The 23897-nt window shown below is 40.4% G+C and overlaps 1 protein-coding gene across 2 annotated transcripts; it reads left to right on the forward strand.

Moving 5' to 3' along the window:
* The first annotated feature begins 9 nt into the window (after window positions 1–9).
* On the forward strand, window positions 10–23693 carry GATAD1 (GATA zinc finger domain containing 1). 2 transcript variants are annotated; one of them, XM_034402274.3, is made up of 6 exons: window positions 10–80; window positions 260–346; window positions 12995–13120; window positions 14623–14682; window positions 19431–19614; window positions 21355–23693. In XM_034402274.3, exons 1-6 carry the CDS (start codon window positions 51–53, stop codon window positions 21543–21545), a joined length of 678 nt encoding a protein of 225 aa, XP_034258165.1. In that variant the 5' UTR covers window positions 10–50; the 3' UTR covers window positions 21546–23693. The 2 variants fall into 2 exon arrangements, with proteins under 2 accessions (XP_034258165.1, XP_034258164.1); XM_034402273.3 differs by lacking the exons at window positions 10–80; window positions 260–346 and adding an exon at window positions 10477–10869 and having other exon boundaries at window positions 21355–22982.
* Window positions 23694–23897: the final 204 nt, after the last annotated feature.

The following is a 23897-nucleotide window of genomic DNA, read 5'->3' on the forward strand; positions in this document are numbered from 1 at the left end:
GTTTCAAGCAAGAAAATTCTAAGAGCAACAGTTGGTAAAAAGAGTCTTACATGAGCCAAGGAAAAATACATGGGGGAAAGGTAATGGCCCAAAACAGCCAAAATCTGTTTCTCTTAAAACAGACCAATATATCTCTGTGCTCTGTTAGTAAAAGCTTCTATTACTAAGAACTTCAAAACTATAATTGCTTTATTTATCATGTTACTGAAAGTATTTAACCAACTGCTTATTTGTCTTTCTCTACTGGGAACTATAAAAGAGGAAGTTCAGAAGTATGGCAGACAGCCTTGGCTCGGTTGGTGACTATATTTTGCTAGCAGAACTGTACAGAACGTCAGATTCAAAGGTGAAAATGTGCTTTTACAATATCTAGAGACAGCAATGTAACACATCTCTGCATTTCCTTTGTTATGAAAAAAAAAAAGCTTTATCATTACTACTGCAATAAAGGTGATATTGGCATTCTGACATGGCAAAATGTCATGAAGTTTAAATAACCATGTTTTTCATTTGAGCCAAAGCAATTTCCTTACAGGTGCAAAAACTAACTCAATTAAACAAAACAGTTGTATTCTGAAGACTCTAATTACAGTAAAGTTGCAAGTGTTAAGGAAAGAAGCACAACATATTTTAATGCCTAACCATAACAAGCCTTTATTGCTCATCAATGTCTTTTATTGTTTTGTTTTGTTTTTTCATTACATAAATCAAATGCACATCTGTGCTTTATATAAACACTCAACTGCCCCTTAATAAAGTTTTGCCTGAAGTACTTGTGGTTTGTATTGCCATTGTGGGGAGACATGTAAAAGCCATTTTACAAAGTTCTTTCAAATCTAAGTTTCTTCAAATGTTTCTAGGTTCTTTCCAACTTTTTCCTAGCCAGCTTTCCTAACTCTTTCCAATTCTATGGGCAACAGGAACACAGTGTGCTTTGGGCTCGTACCCCTATCAGAGAACAGGTGACAGTCAGCTTAGGCTGAATTCACCCCTCTGCCTTTGAATGAAGTGAACAACTAAGGAGTTAGGAGGAGGTAAATGCTAGCTGGTAGTTCCTTAGGAGATAACTCAAATGTAAGAAAATGGCACAATCTTGGGGAATCTGTTGAGGCTCATGATCCATTATAGGACCAAGGAAACTTATTGTGACAGCGTGAGACCTACAATAATATGGATGCTTCACCTGATGGAGAAACAGCTCTATAGGTAGTCCTTGACTTACACCCATTGTTTAGTGACTATTTATGACCGTTCTTTATATTTACAATCATTGCAGCATCCCCATGGTCACATGATCAGAATTTGGATGCTTTGCAACTGGCTCATATTTATGACAGTTGTAGGCCTTTTGTGACTTTTGACAAACAAAGTCAATGGGGAAGCCAGATTTGCTTAACAGCCGTGATATTAACTTAACAACTGTGGTGATTCATTTAAGAACTGTGGCAAGAAAGATTAAAAAATGGGGCAAAATTTATTTAACAACTGTCTTGTTTAGCAATAGAAATTTTGGGCTACTTGCGAATAGAAATCGTGGTCGTAAATTGAGGATTACCTGTAATTGGTTCTGATGGTATTCAAGAAGAAGCATATGGGCATGGGGGGGGGGAGTCTGAGACTGCTTACTTTGTGAGAGAATGAACTAGTCTGTGAGCACTAGAATCACAAAAAGAGCATAAAAAGCATAGCTAAAAAGAGACTGATATCACCATAGGAGCAGCTGGACTCTTCCCTCAGAATTGTATAACAACCTTATTCAGAAAAATGCTTGCAGGCTTAGGATGCTGGAAAGCTCTCGGTTTAAATTAGAATGAGTAAATAGCTATATTTCTTAACAGAAAGTGACGGAGGTTTTTGGATAATATGATAAACTTGACCAGAATGGAGAACTTTTAACTGATGTATTTTATATCAAACATCCAAAAGAGTTTTTAATGTGTGTTCACCTTAATGATAAAAGTGAAAAAGATCAGTTTCCTTTTTGTGAATTAATTTTCCACTGACGCTTGTAATTTTTCCTCCTATTAATACTCTTCCAGGGTAGAGTATTAAGTAAATTGGAAAGATTAAGGCAATTATTGCAAAGTGGTAATTTGAAACATGAAAGTATTAGAAAGGTTTAGTAGACAAATAGCATACTGTGCATTACAATCAGAATAAACATCCTTTGTTTTATTTAAAAATATACAACTAATAGAGCAAATTGTTTGTTATTGCTTATCTCTCTCCTCTTGAATGGTTTGACTGAATTCTTTCTTTTTTTTTTTTTAATTTTTGAATTTGTATACCGCCCTTCTCCCTGAGGACTCAGGGCGGTGAACAGCCAGATAAAAACATCAGATACAAATATTAAAACACATTTAAAAATATATATAGATTTGGCCCCATTAATTAAAAACGATAAGCAAAACAGAACAATTAATAAAACCCTTAAAAAGAAATTAAGCCAGCCCGGCTTGTTGAAAAAAGAAAGTTTTAAGGGCACGGCAGAAGGCACTGAGGTCATGGATTCTCCTTATCTCAGGGGGCAACTGATTCCAGAGGGTAGGTGCCCCCACAGAGAAGGCCCTCCCCCTGGGGGTCACCAGCCTGCATTGTTTGGCTGATGGCACCCCGAGGAGGCCCTCTCTGTGGGAGCGCACGGGTCGGTGGGAGGTCGTCGGTGGCAGTAGGCGGTCTCGAAGATAGCTAGGCCCTATGCCATGGAGCGCTTTAAAGGTGATAACCAACACCTTGAAGCGGACCCGGAAGACCACCGGGAGCCAGTGCAGTTCACGCAGGAGCGGTGTTACATGGGAGCGCCACGCTGCTCCCGTCACTACCCGCGCTGCTGCGTTCTGGACCAGTTGGAGCCTCCGGGTGCTCCTCAAGGGGAGCCCCATGTAGAGAGCATTGCAGTAATCAAGGCGAGAAGTCACGAGGGCATGAGTGACTGTGCACAAGGAATCCCGATCAAGAAAGGGCCGCAACTGGCGGATCAGGCGAACCTGATAAAAGGTCCCCCTGGTTACAGCCGTCAGATGTTCCTCCAAGGACAGCTGCGTATCCAGGAGGACTCCCAGATTGCGAGCCCTCTCTGTGGGGGCCAAAGACTCGCCCCCAATAGTCAGTGATGGAGTCAACTGACTATATCGGGATGCCGGGAACCACAGCCACTCAGTCTTGGAAGGGTTGAGCCTGAGCCTGTTCCTCCCCATCCAGATCCGTACAGCCTCCAGGCACTGGGACATCACTTCAAGGGCATTGTTGGGGTGGCCTGGGGTGGAGATGTACAGCTGAGTATCATCAGCGTACTGATGGTATCTCACCCCAAAGCCACGGATGATCTCGCCCAGCGGCTTCACATAAATGTTGAACAGGAGGGGCGAGAGGACCGACCCCTGAGGCACTCCACATATAAGAGGCCTCGAGGTCGACCTCTGCCCCCCTGCCAACACGAACTGTGACCGGTCGGAGAGAAAGGAGGAGAACCACCGTAACACGGTGCCCCCCATCCCCAACTCTTCCAACCGGTGCAGCATGATACCATGGTCGATGGTATCAAAAGCCGCTGAGAGGTCTAACAGGACCAGAACAGAGGAGCAACCCCTGTCCCGAGCCCTCCAGAGATCATCAACCAACGCGACCAATGCCGTTTCCGTGCTGTGCCCAGGCCTGAAACCAGACTGGAACGGATCCAGATAGGATGTTTCCTCCAGGAATTGCGGGAACTGTCGCGCGACCACACTCTCAACAACCTTCGCCAGGAAGCGAAGGTTGGAGACAGGACGGTAGTTGGCCAATATTGCTGGATCCAGGGACGGCTTCTTGAGGAGAGGCCTCACCACCGCCTCCTTCAAGGCCGCGGGGAAGTAACCCTCACTCAACGAAGCGTTGATAACACCCTGGAGCCAGCCTCGTGTAACCTCCCGGGAGGCCAGTACCAACCAGGAGGGACACGGGTCCAGTAAACATGTGGCCGCACTAAGTCTCCCCAAGATCCTGTCCACATCATCGGGAGTCACAGCATCAAACTCCTCCCAGATAACATTCTCAAGACTATTCCTCGTCACCCTGCCCTGATCTACCCAGTCAGAGTCCAAGTCCCCCCGGATCTGAGCGATTTTGTCATGCAGGTATTGTCCAAAATCCTCCGCCCTGCCTTCCAAGGGATCCTCCCGCGCTCCCAGATGGAGCAGGGAGCGGGTTACCCTGAACAGGGCGGCCGGACGATTTCCTGATGACGCAATAGAGGCGGAAAAGTAATTAAACTTTGCCGTCTTTATCGCCACTAGGTAGGTCTTAATATGCGACCTTACCAGTGTTCGGTCAGATTCAGCGAGACTGGCCCTCCAACTGCTCTCTAGGCGTCTTTTCCGGCGTTTCATGTCCCTCAGTTCCTCGGTGAACCAAGGAGCCGCGAGGGATCGACACCGGGTCAGAGGCCGCAAAGGCACGACTCGATCCAAGGCCCCACCAGCCGCCCGGTCCCAGGCAGCTACTAGGTCCTCGGCCGAGTCGTGTGCCAGATCATCAGGAATTGGCCCAAGCTCCGTCTGGAACCTCTCAGGATCCATCAGGCGCCTGGGGCGGACCCATCTAATTGGGTCCGCCTCCCTGCGGCGAGGTGTAGCGGTACGAAGGTCCAGACGAAGGAGTGAGTGATCTGACCATGACAAGGGTTCCATATCTATATCCCCTATAACAAGATCACTCAACCACTGGCCAGAGACAAAAATCAAGTCTAGAGTGTGTCCCCCCCCGTGAGTGGGGCCATGAACTAACTGGGTCAGGTCCATGGCCGTCATGGAAGCCATGAACTCCCGAGCCATCCCAGACGTTTCACCAACGGATGGCAAGTTGAAATCACCCATGACCATAAGCCTGGGTGTATCAACTGCCACCGCGGCTATCACGTCGAGTAGCTCAGGCAGGGCTGCTGCCACGCGGCAGGGAGCCAGGTACGCAAGCAGCAAGCCCATCTGAACCCCATGACCCCATCTCACGAAGAGGGACTCACATCCGACAATCTGAGGCACAGTGGTCTCCCTCGAACTAAGACCTTCTTTAATAATAACCGCCACCCCCCCGCCCCTCCCCTGGGCTCTCGGTTGATGGTATGCTCTGAAACCTGGTGGGCACATCTCGACCAGAGGGACACCTCCCTCCGATCCCAACCAGGTCTCCGTAATACCTGCCAGGTCCGCTCCCCCCTCCTGGATAAGATCGTGAATGAGGGGGGCCTTATTTACCACAGACCTAGCGTTGCACAGCATCAATCGCAGGCCCAGGTCCTGAGTATCTAAGCCACCTAGTATCCGAGGGGAGCCTTGGGGGCCGGGGCGCGCAATTGCTCTCAGACAGCGAGTGCGCGTCCCCAACACATGATGTGGCCCCCTGCTCCCGCCATATCTGCCCCTCCCAGCCACCGTGCAGATGGTATTTCCCTCCGCCCCCTCCCCATTCCCTCGTGCAATGTCCTCCAAACCGTTACCCAGTGCCGGGCTCGGCTCTGACCTTGGTGGATTACCCCCCCCATCCCCTTTGGTCGTCCTCCCGGTTCCCCTTAAAAAATTATTAAAAACCCTAATTAAAAAACCCCTTAATCCCCGCTTTGAAACATGCCACCTCTCAGGGCTCCAAAGCCCGTCCTTAAGGTAGGCCTTTGATAACGTGGAAGGCCATCGCCGCGAGAGGGGGGCATCTCGCAGCGCAAGCAGGTCTGTCGTGGTATAAGCCATACATAGATGAGAGGTAAAAAAGTCTGGTCAGGAGTTTGATAAATAGTCTAAGATGTTGGAGCAAGATGGATCTCAAAGCAGGTAGCTGGACTCCACTGCCCTCTCACTGCAGTGGGAGGAGTCCCGTGTCATTTCATCAAGATTGGACGTAAGAATCCAAGCCACCCTCTCACGGTGGCTAGCCCAGATGGAAAGGGCTTAGGAAAGTTAGATGGTCTATTCCTCCATTGGTGAAAGGCAGCAACTCCCTCAGCTCCCGCATGACAGTTGCCCAGACACCCTCCAGCTTGGGGCTCAAGATGAAAAAGGAGCCAGACCATAGAGGCATGATGTTATTAAACCCGAGGGAGAGAAGATGTTCAAAGGGAGGGATAACATACAGCTGGATACAATCTGGAGGCGGGGAGCCGAAGACCAAGTCAAGGGCATGGGGGAGGGGGGGGAGAGATCAATCGAGGCGACCAGATGACCAGTTTTTTGGTCGCACTCCAGCCTCTCCAACCCCCAGGACTTCATAACACCCCCTGATTGTATCTCCCGCCTCCAGTCTCCAGCCCCCAGGTCAGATAGTCTATTCCAGATATTAATGGTAAGGCCAGAAACAAAGCGGCCATATCTCCCCTCATTCTTCGCTGCTAAGCACCAGGCCGCCGCCGCCATCGTCTCGCCATCGAGCCACAGCCGCCATTGCCGCCTCAGCTGCCATCGTCGATGCCGTCTGGAACCCGGCCCCTCGGCACATCCCAGGACCACCGGGACAACATCCAGGGCCTGGGAGGGGAGGGCCTGCTCCATGCCACCACCGCCGCGCCCACAGCTGCCGCCGCTCCGGCCTCCGCGGCCTCCGGCGCAGAAGAAGGCTGTCATCCTCCCGCGGCGCCTCCCGCGTCGGCTCCGCCCAGCCGCAATATTCCGGAGGGCGAAAAAAGCCCTCAGCAGGCTGGGCAGGGCTCCCACGACAGGGGCCGGGGCCGCCCCGGCCTCCGCGGCCTCCGCCGAAGAAGACTGCCGTACCCAGGCCGCCATCCTCCCGCAGCGCCTCTCGCATCGGCTCCGCCCAGCCGCAATGCTCCGGAGGGCGAAAAAGCCCTCAACAGGCTGGGCAGAGGCTCCCACAGCTGGGGCTGGGGCTGCAGATGGTCAAGTCAGCTCCCCAGACCCCCAAATGACCAGAAACCGTCCCATCATCGGGCGGATCTCACATGGACAGCGCCATCTTGGGGCATGCGCAGAAGATCCTGTATGAACCTCTCTTATCATTGCACCAGGACTAGACCTCTCTTGCCCTCAGCTGACAATCAGGAAGCACTTCTGTGTCCCTATAGGGCCGTTACAGATTGTGTACAGGTAGTCCTCGACTTACGACCACAATTGTGCCCAAATTCTCTGTTGTTAAGTGAGACATTTGTTAAGTGAGTTTTGCCCCATTTTATGACCGTTCTTGCCACAGTTGTTAAGTGAAACACTGCAGTTGATAAGTTAGTAACACAATTGTTACTTCCCCATTAACTTAGATGTCAGGTCGCAAAAGGGGATCACATAACCCTGGGAAACTGCAACAGTCATAAATACATGCCCAAATTTTGATTATATAACCATGGAGATGCTGCAAGGGCCATAAGCGTGAAAAATGGTCGTAAGTAATTTTTTCCTTTCCATAGTAACTTAGGACAATCACTAAATGAATGGTTATAAATTGAGGACTATCTGCATAGCTCTTTTTGCCTTTTTTTAAAAGTATAAACCAGTTGTCAAGCATCTGAACTTTGATCATATGCCTGTGGGGATGCTTCAAAAGTTTTGTAACTGTGAAAAATGGTCCCAAGTCCCTTTTTTCAGTGCCGTTGTAACTTTGAATGGTCACTAAATGGACTGTTGTAAATGAAGAACCACCTGTGCAAGAACAAGCAGTGAAATGTGATTATTTTTTAGAGAAAAATTTCATGTTGACAATGTTCATATTGATGGAAAGAAGTGACCAAATGTTGTAAGCATTTGTCTGTATAGATTTCTATTTTAAAATGTATAAAAAAAGTCAACTCGAGAAACTGTTGTTTCTCGAGTTGTGGAAATTTAAAAATTACGTGTGCCTGTGGCTAAAGTACTAATGTTCAGACTTTAAATCCTGATACCTATTAATAGCTCAACAATACTGCTTTTAGCAAGGCTTTGATGCAGACTCTTCTGTAAGCCTTCCTCCCGTAATGGTTATTATTGTCTAAAGATCCAAGTCAATTAGAGTCCTGTTAATTTGTGTTTCGTGTGCTTTCCAATTCCTGATTTCAATTTAGAAAAAAAAAAATCCAAAATAGAGGAGACAATGATATATATATATATATATATATATATATGTATGTATGTATGTATGTATGTATATTAGTCCATCCTCTGTATTAAATACCTTTTCGTCTTCTCATTGAGACCTGGAATACTTTATATCTCTCCAAACAGCTAAAATAACACATGCCGTCCTGTAATATACTAATTTCCCTTTGAGCTCTGTAATTGTAATATATCTTGCTTGCCCATTACAATAGCAGAAGATCAAAAGCCAAAAATAAACAGCGTAAGATAAGCCAGAGTATAATTATCAAGAATGTCAAAGTTGTTCTTCAATGTTATTGCTGGGGGTCAAAGTAGATTATGGTTTATCTGTTTAAAATTTTCTGTTATTTTAATGACTTTTCTTTTCTTAATCATCAATTCCCTACTATTAAATTTCACCTGTATTGTTTGATTTAGTATGAAGCATAAAAATAAGCTTTGCAGAGGTGCTGGATGAGTCTGTGATCACCATGGAGATAATGGAAGAGTAGAGTAAAATAAAACTCCCTCAAATAAAAAGAATAATTAACAAACCCAGATTAAACATAGTTTACCATGTTAAAATTATTAAAATGAAAAATTGTCTATATTACGCATCCATCCTTACTGCCATTTTACTAAAAGTTCCTACTTTTTCTTAGAATTTGCCTTGACATACTTTTTTCCTCTTTTAAGGCTGAGCTAATCTTTTTTTGAAACAAATAAGGATGAAAAGGAACCAATCCTACAAATGCACGTTTTCTATGCAAAATTTCCTCTTATAGGTCACAGGTATCAAACTTGATGATGTCACGTGCCGTGACGTATCATGACTTTTTTGCCTTTGTGGAGCTGGGGTGTGTGTGTGACATATCTGACCCGTGGGCTGTCAGTTTCACAGGCCTATTATAGATGGTTTGTTCATGTGCTAATTGTAAAAACGTTAGCACTCTGTGGCTAATGAGAACTTCCTTTCAGTGAGTCCCATCATGTCCTTTGTAAGGTATAAAACTTGCTTCCTAAGGTAGCCACAGGTTACCAGCAATTATTTGCAGGTGAGGAAATGAACTTTCAATCTGTTTCTTAGAAACTCAGACACCCTAACTTTGACACGGAGTCCATAAGAACATGAACCCTGAATTTGAGAGAGTCATTTTCATTTTTGTAAAGGAGATTCTTTGCCTTCCAAAAATTCAAATCACAATGTACACAGGTAAAACAAAAAGCCTTTATGGGGACGGGAATCAGGCATTTTTATAGGGTGCACAAACAAATGTATTTGGATACATCAGAAGGCAAATGATCAAACAATAAAAGATATTGATTACAGGTAGTCCTCAACTTACAACAATTCCCTTAGTGACAATTCAAAGTTACAACACTGAAAAAGTGACTTACGATTGTTGCAGACTTATGACTCATAGCCACGTGATCAAATTTCAGACGATTGGCAACTGACTCATATTTATGATGGTTGCTGTGTCCCAGTGTCATAATTGCAACCTTTTGCAACCTTACAAGCAAAGTCAAAGGGAAATCAGATTCACTTAACTGTTACTAATTTAATAACTGCAGTGATTCCCTTAACAACTGTGGCACAAGAGGTTGTTAAATGAGGCAAAACTCACTTAATAACTGTTTTGCTTAGTAACCAAAATTTTGGACTCAATTGTGGTTGTAAGTCTAGGACTACCTGTACACGTCAGACTTGAAAAACAGAAAACATAAATTCTACATAATCTTCCAAGTGGCAAATTTATAGGTTTCTCTTTCCTGGTTGGGATTGTATCCTTTAGATTAGCAAGTATAATCATGGACTTTCAGAATATACTCTCTATTTGTTCCCTATGCCATTATCCGTCTAGTAAACTTGCAGGGTTTTTTTTTTTTTGCCATACATCCGAACTAGACTGTTGGTTTCTCCATGTCATATATGTGGGTATATGCATAATTTTGTATTTGTTTATTTTGTCATGTTTATGTAGTGTATATTGGAGGTGGTGACCCTTTGAGAGCCGCATGCAACGAAATTTCATTTTAACGTATGCCGATTAGTGTACATTCAAAGCGACAATAAAGTTATTCTAAGTCCCTATTGTTCAGTTGCTGAAAAGGCAAAGTTTTTTGCACCTAAAATATGGGCTTTGGCTAAAAAGAAAGCATGGTTTCCTGAATTTCAGATATAATATTATTATTTTTTTTAATATAAATAATATTATGTGTATTTATAATATATTTATTAAAAACCTAAAATCCCAGGTAGTAAACCTGGTTGCCAACGAGCTCCCTCACGATCGGCTGGCCTGCCTCGGAGCCACAACCAAGGCCGCCCCCCCCACACCCCCCACCATCCCGGCTTTGACAGACCCCATGATTACAGGCTCCCCCCCCCCCGACGCCCCCCCCCACCCCGGCAGCCTCAAGCCGCGCATCCTGCTGGGCATCCGGCAGGGGGCGTCCTTCTCCGTCGTCGTCGTCCTGCTTTCCCTCCGTTTCCTCAGCAGCGCTGGCCTCTCGCCTTGGGCGCCGCTTCCGCGACCGAGCCGTCGTGGCGGGCGGGCCGAGTGTCAAGAACCGAAGGAGCAAACGGGCCGGCGCCAGGATGCCGTTGGGCCTCAAGCCGACGTGCAGCGTCTGCCGCACCACTTCCTCGTCCATGTGGAAGAAAGGCGGGCAGGGCGAGATCCTTTGCAACAACTGCACGGGCCGTTCAGGGCCGCCCGCCTCTGGGGCAGCTTCTTACGCCGGCACCTCCGCGGCCTCGCAGCACAGCAACGGCGGCGGCGGGGGAGGAGGAGGAGGCGGCGGCGGCGGCGGGAATAGCGGGGGTGGCGGCGGGAAGCAGGTGAGGTGCTCAAGGAGCCGCCCCGAAACAATCGGTCGCCGCGCGGTTTACTTTTTTTAGGCAGAGCTGCCTGAGGTTAGTCCGGCTCTGAGGGCTGCGGGCCTCGACCTTCTCCCCTCCACCCTCCCTTCCCCTCCATCCAGTCTTTGGATTAAGGACTTTCTCAATCGCCAAGCAGCGAGGAAACTGGGTTTTTTAAAAAAAAAAAATTAAAAAAATACGTTGAATATTCATATATCATTGCAGGTTGTGGTTATAAATCACGCTAGTTTGCGTTAGCGGCCACGTTTACATGCGGTTGGTTTGGCTTCTCCCAGTAACTAAGACGGGGAGCATTACTGTTTAATGTAGTACTGTAATTAATTAATATTTATTTATTTATTTGTCAAGCATATATAAGATAACAGGTAAACATAACTTGAATACATGAAAAGAGTAAGTAATAAGGAATATTATAATGATTTTAAATGCATTGTGAGCCGCCCTGAGTCTTCGGAGACGAGCGGCATACAAATTGAATAAATAAATAAATATTAGGACAGGGACGGTAGGCACCCTTTATGCACTTTAACTACTATTTAAAATACACACCGAAAAGATACCCTTCATTTTTTTTGTTTTTGTTTTTAAGTATAAATGACTAAACATTGGAAAGTGCGCTCCAGGTTAGTCCAAAATACGGTAGAAGACATTGAAAAAAAGTTTGTTGCATCTGCTGGGATCTAAAAACTCAAGGTTGACTCAACCTTCCATCCTTCCTAGGTGGGTAAAATTGAGGACCCAGATTGCTGGGGGCAATAGGCTGACTCCAGAAGTGGGTTTCAGCAGGTTCTGACCAGTTCTGGAGAACCGGTAACGGAAATTTTGAGTAGTTCGGAGAACCCGTAGTAAAAATTCTGACTGGCTCCCATCTATTCTCTGCCTCTTGAGTCCCAGCTAATCAGGAGGAAATGGGGATTTTGCAGTAACCTTCTCCTGGAGTGGGATGGGAATGGAGATTTTACCGTATCCTTCCCCTGGAGTGGAATGGGAATGGAGATTTTGCAGATCCTTCCCCTGGAGTGGGATGGGAATGGAGATTTTACAGTATCCTTCCCCTGGAATGGGATGGGAATGGAGATTTTGCAGTATCCTTCCCCTGCCATGCCCACCAAACCACGCCCACAGAACTGGTAGTAAAATTTTTTGAAACCCATGACTCTATAAACCGCTTAGAGAGGGCTGTAAAAGCACTGTGAAGCGGTATATAAGTGCTATTGCTATATGTTTCTATTCAGAAGTCCCATTAAATTCACAGGTGTACTCTTTCTCTCTCTCTGTGTGTGTGTGTGTGTATGTATGTATATGTTAGGGTTGCAGTCTTAATTGTGAATGAGTGCCCTTTTCACTTGGGAATAAAATCTCAGTCATGGGGTTGAGGTATGCCAGTTTGCTTAACTTTTTTTTTTTTAACTAAGTAACCACAATTATATGACTTCATATATACTAAGCCACAGACAAATAAATATACTGCGTGGAACTACTAATTTTGTGGAAACAGCTCCCTGTGGATGATCCCACTCCTTTATTGATCTTTCAAAAACTCTGGAAAGCTAAGTTGCTTTAGAGAAACTTCTATTTTGGGATGTTATTGTTCTTTGTATTGTGCTGGTTTATTGTTACTACAGAGATTAACTAATTTTTCATTTTATAATTTGGCTGTTAATGAATTCTTTTTTTGTTTGTTTGTTTGTTTGCCGCAGAGAGTCTTTTTGAAGGGTGGTAAGCTAGTCATATGTTTAGATAGATGGATAAACAGATAATGAAGTACATGAGGTAGGATATTGGGATATTTCCCAGAATTCATGGAAATGATTGGAAATGATTTCTGAGAATTGCTGAAGCTGCTGGCACTGTGTCTTATTTTCTTATGAGTCATTTTAACCTATGAGGAAAGCATGAAAAATATTTTTCATTGAAATTATTGAGATGTGCTTTCAAGTAAATAAGTTTTGAATAGGAACTTAGTTTGTACCTTTTTCACCTGTTACACTTTACTTCATGTTTCTTTTTAAATATGCATAATAATATAAATGGAATTCAAACTAACACTTTCTAAATATTTCTTATGTTTCATATGCCATAGAGTAAGCAAGAAATTCACAGAAGATCTGCTCGATTGAGGAACACAAAATATAAATCTGCTCCTGCTGCTGAGAAAAAGGTTTCCACTAAAGGAAAAGGGAGAAGGCATATTTTCAAATTAAAAAATGTAAGGAGATTGTGGGCTCTTGTTACTGTTAAGCATTTACTAATACCAGCAAGACTTAAACAGTTTAAAAAATTCTTGATATGTTTTCTATCATGATCAACAGTTTTCTGTAGAAAAACAACAAATAGTCAAAATCTATTTTTATATATGTACTTATAGATGCATAAGTTTAAAATACTATGATATGTATGATATGTGTGATGGATGCTCATTCCTCGGTATACATATTGCACCAAGCTATTATTATTTTCATGTAATGCTGAGTTTTGAGCCATTGTTTATAAATCACAGTGACTGGATTTACATGCTTGAAAATAGACCCAAATTTATTGGCTGTATTTATGGTACCTTTGAAACTGGTCAATATGGAAAATGAAATGAATTGGATGAATTGGGGATCAATTAAGGAAAGGGTAGATAGAAACGTGGACTAGAAATCTTCGTTGAGATGAGACTTGAAAAAGCTAATGGACTAATAGTTTTTGCAACTATTGATTGAGGTTTTATTATTAAGCTTTTACATTTGGGGTGACTGAACAGAGCTCGAATGTTTACTGGCCAGGTGCTCTTCCTAACATCTACATAGAGTTTGCAGCAGACAATTAGTCATTGCGCCCTGAAAGAGAAATATTTGCTGCTACCTAAGATCAAACTTAGAGCCTCCTGATTGTGAGGCAAGAACTCCACCTGTTGGCTGCCTCACCTCTCTATTCAGTTGCTCCAACTCCATGGCAAGGGATGTTAAAGCTTTTACAATACTTTACAAAAAATGCTAAATTAGAAATTTTGTATTTTTTATAAAAGAAAGCTTTGTATGAGGAACATATCCTTATCTTCATGGAATGAAATGTAGAATCTGGGCCAATCACCAACATTCTAATTATATTTGGTATACTAAGTATGCCATATTTGGTCTATAAATTCAATTGTCAGAAATGTAACAGAATGAAATATGAAATTAATTAGATCATGTTCTTTTTGTATATTATATATTTTTATATTGTTTATTTTGTATTCCAAATTTTATTTTCTATTAATTCACCTGCTATTTTTGTTTTATTTATTCTCTTGTTCAAACACACTAACAGAATTGATCCATCTTTGGAAACTAATATTTGTTTCATGTCACTTTCAAACTTTGTTCTAACAGGTCCATATTGTATACAGCACAGTATAGTTACATACTGCCAATGTCTAAACAAGATTATAATTTCATATCTGAAGTAATATAAGCTTCATCCAAGTTATTCAATTTACAAACTCCAGTAATAGTCTATTCTGTTATTGTATGTTCATTTATTGAAGCAGATGCATCTAATTGCTCTGCTATAAACTAGTGATAGATTTCAGGCAATTTGAAATGCAGTTTCTGTAATGCTTGATTTTATTACATGTTTGTATTTCAAAATACTTCCTAGTAATACTAGCCAGCATGCAACTTTAGTACATTTTTATCATAGTTTTGTTCAATTCAGTCATAAACTTTTTCTTTTTTCTTTTAGCCTATCAAAGCCCCAGAATCTGTAGCCACAATCATTACAGCAGAATCTATCTTCTATAAGGTATGATTTTGATGTTTTTAAAAAGATTGTATTTATCTACATATATGTATCACTGAATGCATTTGCAATCTATTTCTGAGTATAAGGTTGTAGGATTGCCCTTTTAGTCTTAGAAATGTTTCTACTGTTAAGCAAATACACTGTTAAAGTTCAGGAATATTGAAGCAAAATGTTTTTAAAAAATCAAGGAAAATGGTTTATATGTTGGTTGAAGAATTTAATGAAGTTTATCTACTTACCTGAATGATTTAGGAATTTTATAATCCCTTAGGAAAACATCTGATCAGAATATATTTTAAAAATATAAGTAGGAATTGGAATCTAAGTCTTATGAGTGTTGTCTTGACTTAATAGGATCTTTCAGGCTCTTTCCTGCTGCAAGTTAATGAATCTCCCAAAATGATTGTGTCTGGGAGTTACATGTTTCTTCTAAAATTCTCTAAAAGAATATATATATAATATTCTAAAATAAAATACGTTTAATTAAAAAGAGGTTTTAATTTGCATGAGTGGAAAATTCAAGCAAATATGACATTTGCAAGAGCTAAGTTATCTTCCTCCTATTCAAGGATTCAAGTCTATAAGAGTTCTTATTGTAAATACTTGCATTATTGAATAATTATATACTATGTTTGAAATATTATTCAATATTTCAATATTCAGTATTTATGTTACTATAATTGGGTAATGAATTTACAGTTTATAGTATATTGAGTTTATATTTTGACAATACAGTGTTACTGAACTGTGTGAATATACACATATGATAATATATTGAATAATGTGGTTGGAAAATTCATGGCTGAGCTATGATATGGATTGGAAACTTCCAGGACTATGTATTTCTAAATTTTAATGGTATATTTTTATTCCAGAATAAAGAAATACTTGCACCAGGTCTTCCTATGCTTGGGCTTGGATGTCTTCTTGGGGGTGGTAGGCATGAAATTTTCTCCCAAAATCTAATTGGCTCTAATCTTAAAAGTCCCACATAGAGGCAGTTACTTTTCTTCCTCTTCCCCCTTTATGCATACATGCATTTAGATCCTTCACAAGTGCTTGATCAACAGTTTGCAAGTTGACTTGAAATGACTATACATCACAGGTGTGCTGAACTTGCAGGGGAAACTTGCAAAGAGAAAACACCCAATGGGACTTCTTTCCCTAATAGCAGTTAAAGGACTGTCTTAAAATCTTTTAGTTATTCTAAGCATAGAAACATACAATTCTAATGAATTAAGGTTTATTAAAATGTAACATTTTATACCTACAGTTTCACTCTTATTTACCCATTCACTTATGTGACTCTCACAATTGGAGCTGGTCAAACGTCTAGTCCAGTAACATGGGGATATCCTAGACTAGGGATCGGCAACCTTAAACACTCAAAGAGCCACAAAGGTCCTAACTGGAAGGCCTCCCTCCCCCCCCCCGGGTTCAATTTTGGAGCCAACCGGAAGTCCGGTTCCCCCACCATAGAGTCTCATCGTAGTGCGGTGTCCTTTTTCCTCTACCTGTGTTAACCGAAAGCCCTATCAATTGTGGAGCCGACTAGCAACAGGCAGCCACAGCAGAGGGATGAAAGAGCCATATGCGGCTTCAGAACCACGGGTTGCTAACCCCTGTCCGAGACAGAGGGTCTCTAGCAATGTTTCTTTTGTTTTGATCTTTTATCTGATGGTTGCTGAACTAAATTGCCTTACACAACAGTTATTTATAACCTGTCCCTTAAGTGTTTATTTTCCACCCCATAACAGAATAAAGGTGGAAAGCTGGAACCTAAAAAGTGTGAACATGGGATCTCAAAACAGGAAAAAAGGAAATGAATTAATTATGCATTGATATTTTAGGCATCAGTAAATTGAAAAAGACTGGAATTGAACACTTTAATATATAGGATAAAAAAACCCAAAGGGATTACCTTGCTTTCATAATTAGGAAGGATATAGCAAAGATGATATTTGGAAACAGTGCGGTGACTTAATAATAATTAGAATTTGTAGTTTAGCTTTTAATATGACAGTTATTAAGCTTATGCTCCAGTCACTGGAAACAGATAAAGTGGATTTGTATGGTCAAGTTAATCTGACCATAAAGGTATTCATTTGTTTCTATAACATTCTTCCATTCATAGATCCATAGATCCAAAAACCTTTTGTTTTTGACAGTTTTAAAAGTTTTTTTTTAATCCCATATTGTTTTTATAAGAAACCCAGGATAAAGAATATAATACTCCTAAAATTCCATTCCTTCCTTCAATTTTCCTTACAACAACAATCTTGTGTAGTAAGATTGTGAGCTGAGACAGAGTGACTGATCCAAAGTCATTCAGTCAGCTTTTATGCCTAAAGCAGGACTAGGACCACAGTTTTCTCATTTTTCAATTGGTGTCTTAAGCAATAGCCCAGAAGGGGCTCTTGTGATCTTTTATTTTTAAATCTTACTGTTGCTATTGATTAAAACTCAAATCAAACTTTTTTTTTCTCAAGAGAGTTCAAGGTTTTAGAACTACCTTTTTAAAGAAACAAACAAAAAATCCAATGATAAATCCTTTCTCACATCATTTTTCATTACTTGGCTCATCATTTGTTTTTCCATTCTGCAATCATCTTTGTTTTATAAATCATAATTTATTTGTTTTCCAAAATTTGTCCATTGATTAGAACTTGTTTCATCTCTTTTTTTGTTGGTCCATAATTTCTTTTATGTTTATGATGGTAATAAAGATTTATTTTGATTCTTTCATGTTCATTTTTCCATCTTTTGTTTCTTCTTTAGAGTCCTCAAAATTGATTAAGTGAAGAAATTATTATTGTCAATTTAATTGTAAGTTTATCTCCAAATTCTTAAAAAAATCCTTTAAAATCATATCTTTATTTGTCATTTTATAATTTCACTCTTTCTTTTGTGATTCAAGGATAAAAGGCAGGAATTTTTTTCCACATTTATTTCTTTTTTCCTACCTGGGACTTTGGTCCCTTCTAGTGTTCCGTTGCTGTAATCACAGCATCTCAAATGTCTGTTTCTTTATTTTCAAATTTCAACCAGTCATCTCTTTCTTAATAGACTATATTCCCACAAATATTTTATTTTATTTTATTTTATTTTGTTGTTTCAAAAATCCTAATATCCCAAATTTGTTTTGTCTCTTAATTTGTTTTAAACTTTCTTCAATTATTTAACTTTCTCAATTTATTTTGTTTTTCAAACATTTTGCTTGGGAGAGCTCTTTAAAAATAATTATAAATCCAAATTTAGGAAGTGAAGCCAGACAGACCCACTGTTCTTAAAGGCTCTGCTATCTTGAGAATTTGGTGGCTTCTCTCATCTCCTGTTGCTTAGACCTGCTGTCTTGCAGTCTCCTTGCAAAGAATAGTTGTTATGAGCATAAGTGGGAGATGTCTCGTTTTTTCTTTGCCAGAGAGATTCTGTTGGTCCAGCTTTGTCAGTTCATCAACCACGTCATAATCTTTTCTTTTCCTTCCTCATTGCTTCACCTGGAGATCTTTGGAATATCTCATCCTCATGAGAAATCTACACACAGTAGAGCAGGCACGTCAAACATGCCGTCTGCAGGCCAGATAAAGCCTGTGCAGGCCACACCTACCCTGGCCCCGCAAGGGCAAAAACAATCCTGATACATCATGATACGGCCCGCGAGGCAATCAGGTTGGACACCCCTGCGGTAGAGGAAGCCACTGCCTGTAAGGACCATTATGAAATAGGGTAGCTCCTGCTGGCAAAAGAGGGAGATAAGACTATATACGCCTTAGTTTATACGCCCTATATGCTGAATGTATATTGGGGAAACTGGTTGAAGAAAATTTCTGTGGTTTTAAAAATGGAAGAAGCATTAATAGCTGATAGAATGATGACACTATTCTGATACTCATACTCTAGTAATAAAAGTAAACAAGTACAGTGAAAAAAAAATTGAACTACATTTGTAAAGACAACCAAACTAATGAGAAGTACAGCCACCAGCTTTATCTTTTCTCTCTTTTTAGATAGACTGTTATCAATAAAGTCAAGTAATATGTGATATGTCAGCATTTGGTAGCAATGAGGAACTAAAAGACAAATCTAGTCTGTCTAAAAATATTATACTCCCTCTATAATACTTTATGGAAACTAGAAATTTAAGCTTGACGTCTGAATAACCAGGATAGAAGGATCTTTTTCAAATTTAATTTTGGAGGAAATTTTTCAGAACACAATGGATAACCATGAAAACAAATACATAGATAAATCAGAATTCTCTTAAGGCAAAAATGACTATGCTCAAATTATTGAATTTTAGCCACATTGTGTGAAGACCATAACTCTGGAAAAGGTAGACAGAATGAAAATAAGAGAACTAGCACCAAGGTGCATGGCCTCAATTATTGCCACAATGGTTGCATCATTGGAAGACTGAAGGGCCAACTGGGGAGAAGATCATCCTGGAAAAGATATGACTGTATAGTTGCTGGAAATTCATCTAACTTGATAACACATAATCAATCAAATATGCTGTTTTTCCTATCAAATGAGAAGCTATTGTTTTTTTATCAAAATACATTTTTATCTCTTAAGACAAAATTGTTGGAAGACACTAAATATTTACTATATTTAGGAAATTTTCGTGTTAGAGAAGATACTACAAACTTTTTGTAGATACAAGGCACAGTTTGTATAAATTAACGGAATCTTTCAGCTGCAGTTAAGCTTTTTCATTTTACATTTTTAACAATCTGTATTTTTTCTAGGGAATATACTATCAAATTGGAGATATTGTTTCAGTCATTGATGAGCAAGATGGTAAAACATACTATGCTCAGATTAGAGGTTTTATTCAAGACCAATACTGTGAAAAAAGTGCAGCTTTAACATGGCTCATTCCTACTACAGCAAGCCCAAAAGACTATTTTGATCCTGCAACTTACATAATAGGTAAGTTCCAAGGACTAAAATATTACGTCTGGCTTGTCCTGTGGATAATTGTACGGCTTCATAGTTAATTTGTTTTTCTCCGCTAGAATGGCACCATCTGGCCTATCTTTTTAGAGAAAATACGTTTGCATTAGAAACATGTTTATTTAACAGCATCCTCTTCTGTTCAGTGTTTCTGTGTGCTAAGGCAAAAATGCCACTAAATGGGATCAGTTTACACATTCTTTTTAGAAGCGTATGTCAATCTTATACATTATCTTTTAGCTTTGTTCTATCTGGGCACCTTCCAAAAGTATAGAATTCAGTTCCCAAAGTTTCCCACCAGTAGAGCAAGTAAGAATACTGGGCATTGGTCTACAGATCTGGAAGAGCAGGAAAGACTAGCTTTCCACCAATCAGCCTTATAAATCTCAAGTCAAAAGAATTCCCCCCCCCCTCAAAAAAAGAAAAAAAAATAAGGTACAGAAATATAACAAGTTGGATACATAGTCTTTGCCGTGCTTTAACATCATCTGGAATAATCATGCAGAAAATAGGGTTATAGCTCTAGATACTATGAATTTATGTCTATCTGCTTTATTTATTAAATTATTATGTATTAATCTACTATGATTGCCCACTCCCATAGTCTGATCAACTTACAAAATCCAATTAGACACTTAAAATAAAACACATAAAATATGGCAGCCAGATTAAAAACAACTGTAAAAATGAAAACATAGTGGGGGTTATACAAATATATTAGCCCCAGGCCTGGAAACAAAGTAAGATCTTCCAAATTCCAGGAAGAGGGGGCGCCGTATATATCTCTGGGTGAATGCTGCTGCAAAGGGTCGGGGTAGTGACAGAGAAGTCATGCTTCCTCATTCCCACAAAATTACAGTGTTTAACTAAGGGGTCCTAGAGTGTGAGCCCCCCTATTCTGACCAAACATCCTCTAGCTACAACCATAATTGAGACTAGATAGTCATGATATGTCTTAAGTAAAATTTCCCACATGGTTGGACCCAATTTTACAACTATTTTATGGTAGTCATTAAGCGAATTGTGTGACTGTAAGTCTAAAATATGCAGTCATTAAGCTAATCATATAGTCCAAAGTCCAAAGCTATTCTCAAATCAGCAGGTTTTTGCCAGAAACTCGGAGGGGGGGGTGGGACTTCATAAATCAGGCTCATGTGACTATAGCAGTGTAGCATTTTATGATATTAGAAGAGCTTTATAAAGCACCCTTTCTGAGGCTGTTTTAACTCCAAAGGGTCACTAAACAATCGGTCATCAGGAGTACCTGTACTGGACAGGCAGAAAGAGATAGGCAGTCCCTCAGATAGCCAGGACTTAACTATAAAGGACTTTATAGGTAACACCAAGCATCTTGAAATGCACCTGGAAGTCAGATAGTAACCAGTGCAGCTCCTGTAGCAGTGATGACACAGGGGAGTTAACAAAGTTGTTACTGCTCATGCCACTGCATTTGGAACAACTCTAGCTTGCAGGTGGAAGTACCAGAGCCCCTTTATGTAAAGCACATTGCAGTAAGTGCTAACCTTACTGTCTGAAGACCTTGTGCTGGGAAAAGCAAATGTATGCAACTGGCACACAAAATGAATCTCTGCAAGGACCGTCCAGGCCATAGCTACCACCTGTTGATTGAGCAATAGCTGCACAACTAAGAGGACCCCAAGATTCTTCTGTGCTTTTTGATTTACTGTCTGGAAAATAAATGCTTTTTTTTTTTAGGACCAGAAGAAGATCTTCCAAGAAAAATTGAGTACTTAGAATTTATCTGCCATGCACCTTCAGAATATTTCAAATCTCGATCAACTCCTTTTCCTACGATTCCCACTAGGCCAGAAAAAGGTTATATTTGGACTCATGTTGGACCTACTCCAGCAATTTCAATCAAGGAAGCTGTTAGTACCAGCTTGTAATATCTCTTCAAAAAATGCTTTTATTTATATTTTAAATTACCACCTGACTTCTATTTATTGTTAATCTCTGCCTTTGTCAATTTTTCATTTTTGAAGGTGTTTTTTTTTCTCAAAAAAAATACGATTTCATCTAGATAAATGAATATTTTAAAGTATTCCTGCTGTGTTAGAACTGTGCCCTTATATTAGCATACTATGTACACTAATGTGTATTTAATTTGATCATGGAGCAGAGGGATGGAGACAAGTTCATTAAAAAGTGAGCTGAAATTATAGGAAAATGGAGGAAAACCTTGATACAGATATATCTATTTAAAATGTTCAGTTGAAAAACATTATGGAAAAAAAAGAGTACATTTCCATTGTTGCAAATGTTCTGTGCTATCCTTATCTGGAAATAAAGTTACAAAATCTCCCTTACATAAGATCCATGGTGATTTTAAGAAAAATGTAAGGATTAGTTCTAAAACAATTTTGGTAGAAAATCATCTGTTTCAACATGATTCTATTATAATGGGCACTTTATTTGGATGATGGCTTTTGCAAGAACTTTAATGTGAATTCTTGAACCAACTTGTAATTCTTGTGACGTATTAATGCAGAGATCTAACCCCTAGGCTGCACCCCATTCAGAACCAGGTTGTGGGAGTGGTCGGCGAGGACCCTATATTTGTGAAAGGCATGTGTGCGCACGCAGGAAACCATTCCCCTGCCTCCCAGTCTGCCAAGTGCGAAATGTTGGGGATGCTATATTAAAGAATATCTTGTTGATTCATTCCAAGGGTAATCTTGGGGAAATGTAACTTTCTATTTCTTTACCTTAAATCTTTGTGGCTAATAGAAATGAATAGGTGGAAGGAGGAGTGGTAAAATAGTTAAAATGCCAGGTATCTTTTAAGAGATAGCTGAATAGCTATCCCTTGTGTTCTTTTAAATTTTATCAAGTTACAGTTACTTTTGCCTTAGACATTGTTCAGAAATGGAGATGGTTTGTTAGATTGAACTTGGATAATATAAAAACCTGGTGCAATTACTCTAAATCATATAATTTTGTCTCAGTATGTTGTATGTACCCATTTAATTGTAAATTGTTCAGAAACCATGTTTAAATTGTGGCTTAATGTAAAGCCCAATCCCAGCCTGATTATTTTCATGTTTATTTGGTACCAGGTTTTATTTTAACATCAAAATAGTTTTTTATACTGCTGCTACTACTACTCATGAACAATTTTGAAGAAATCCAGATATATTTTTTTTTGTATCATCGCATAAAACAATAAACGGACTGTATTCATATCTAGGCTTTAATACGTGAAGGATGACTACACCAGAGAATTAGTAAAAACAGACCTTCTGGTAAAAAGTATTTCTGATGTTCTGGAAGTGCTGTATGAATCAATTCTATTGTTTATAAATTCTGTTAGATTATAAGTATCACAGACTTGTTTTGCGTTAACTTCAATTTATTAAGACTTGTTTAGATACAGATACTCATTTAGCTTTATTGTCTTGGACAGTATTCAGTTACCAGTAATTGCAAACTGCCCACATTTACAACATTTACAGCAACTCTCCAGTCACATGTTCATCATCATTGTCAGCTTAAGCATTATCCTGTGCCTGACTTGTTTTTTTTCATCCCTCTCAAAAGTGGAGTATCTAAACCAGTGATCTTTTCTAGAGTACTTTCTTCTGCAGCAGTGTCTCTCTAAAAAGGGCTAACCACACACTAACAAGCTCAGCTCTCTGACTAGTTAATTAGAACTCTCTAGTTTGGTGCTGCTGACATTGACAAAACTAATCAATTTCACACTAAAGGTTTTTGTTTGCCTCCTAAGCAGTTTGCTAGGCCAATAGCTGGTGCTAACACATTTCTTTCTATGTGTACTCCCCATTGTGTGCCTGCTTATTCTTTTGTAATCCCTTCCTTTCCAGTGAATGTAAATACATCAATTCTCTTATCGTTAATTATCCTAATCCCAGGAAGAACATTTCAAAAGGTGGAGAGCGGGGGGGGGGGGGACACGGGACTATAAGGTTTGCCCTATTAAATGGCTTCCCTTTGAGTATGGAAACCTTTCCTGCTGTTTGGGCTCAACGGGCTATTTGAGGTTGTTCCTTGAAGCAGCAAAACAAAACAAAAGAAAAGCTAAAGTAAAATAATAATCCCAATCACGGTCCTATAATGTTCACACAGCAAGCACATCGCTTAATGACTGAGTGGCTGGAACAAATTTCAGTCACTAAATGAGGACTGAAGACATTAGCAATGTCATGGCAAAGTAGCAACAATGCATTAGAATGTTTGCAAGAAATACCATTTGCCTACAAGCAAAAATTGATGAGACCACA

Source organism: Pantherophis guttatus, chromosome 4, assembly GCF_059756535.1.
Source record: "Pantherophis guttatus breed Tessera chromosome 4, ASM5975653v1, whole genome shotgun sequence".
In the NCBI taxonomy this organism is placed as follows: domain Eukaryota; kingdom Metazoa; phylum Chordata; class Lepidosauria; order Squamata; family Colubridae; genus Pantherophis; species Pantherophis guttatus.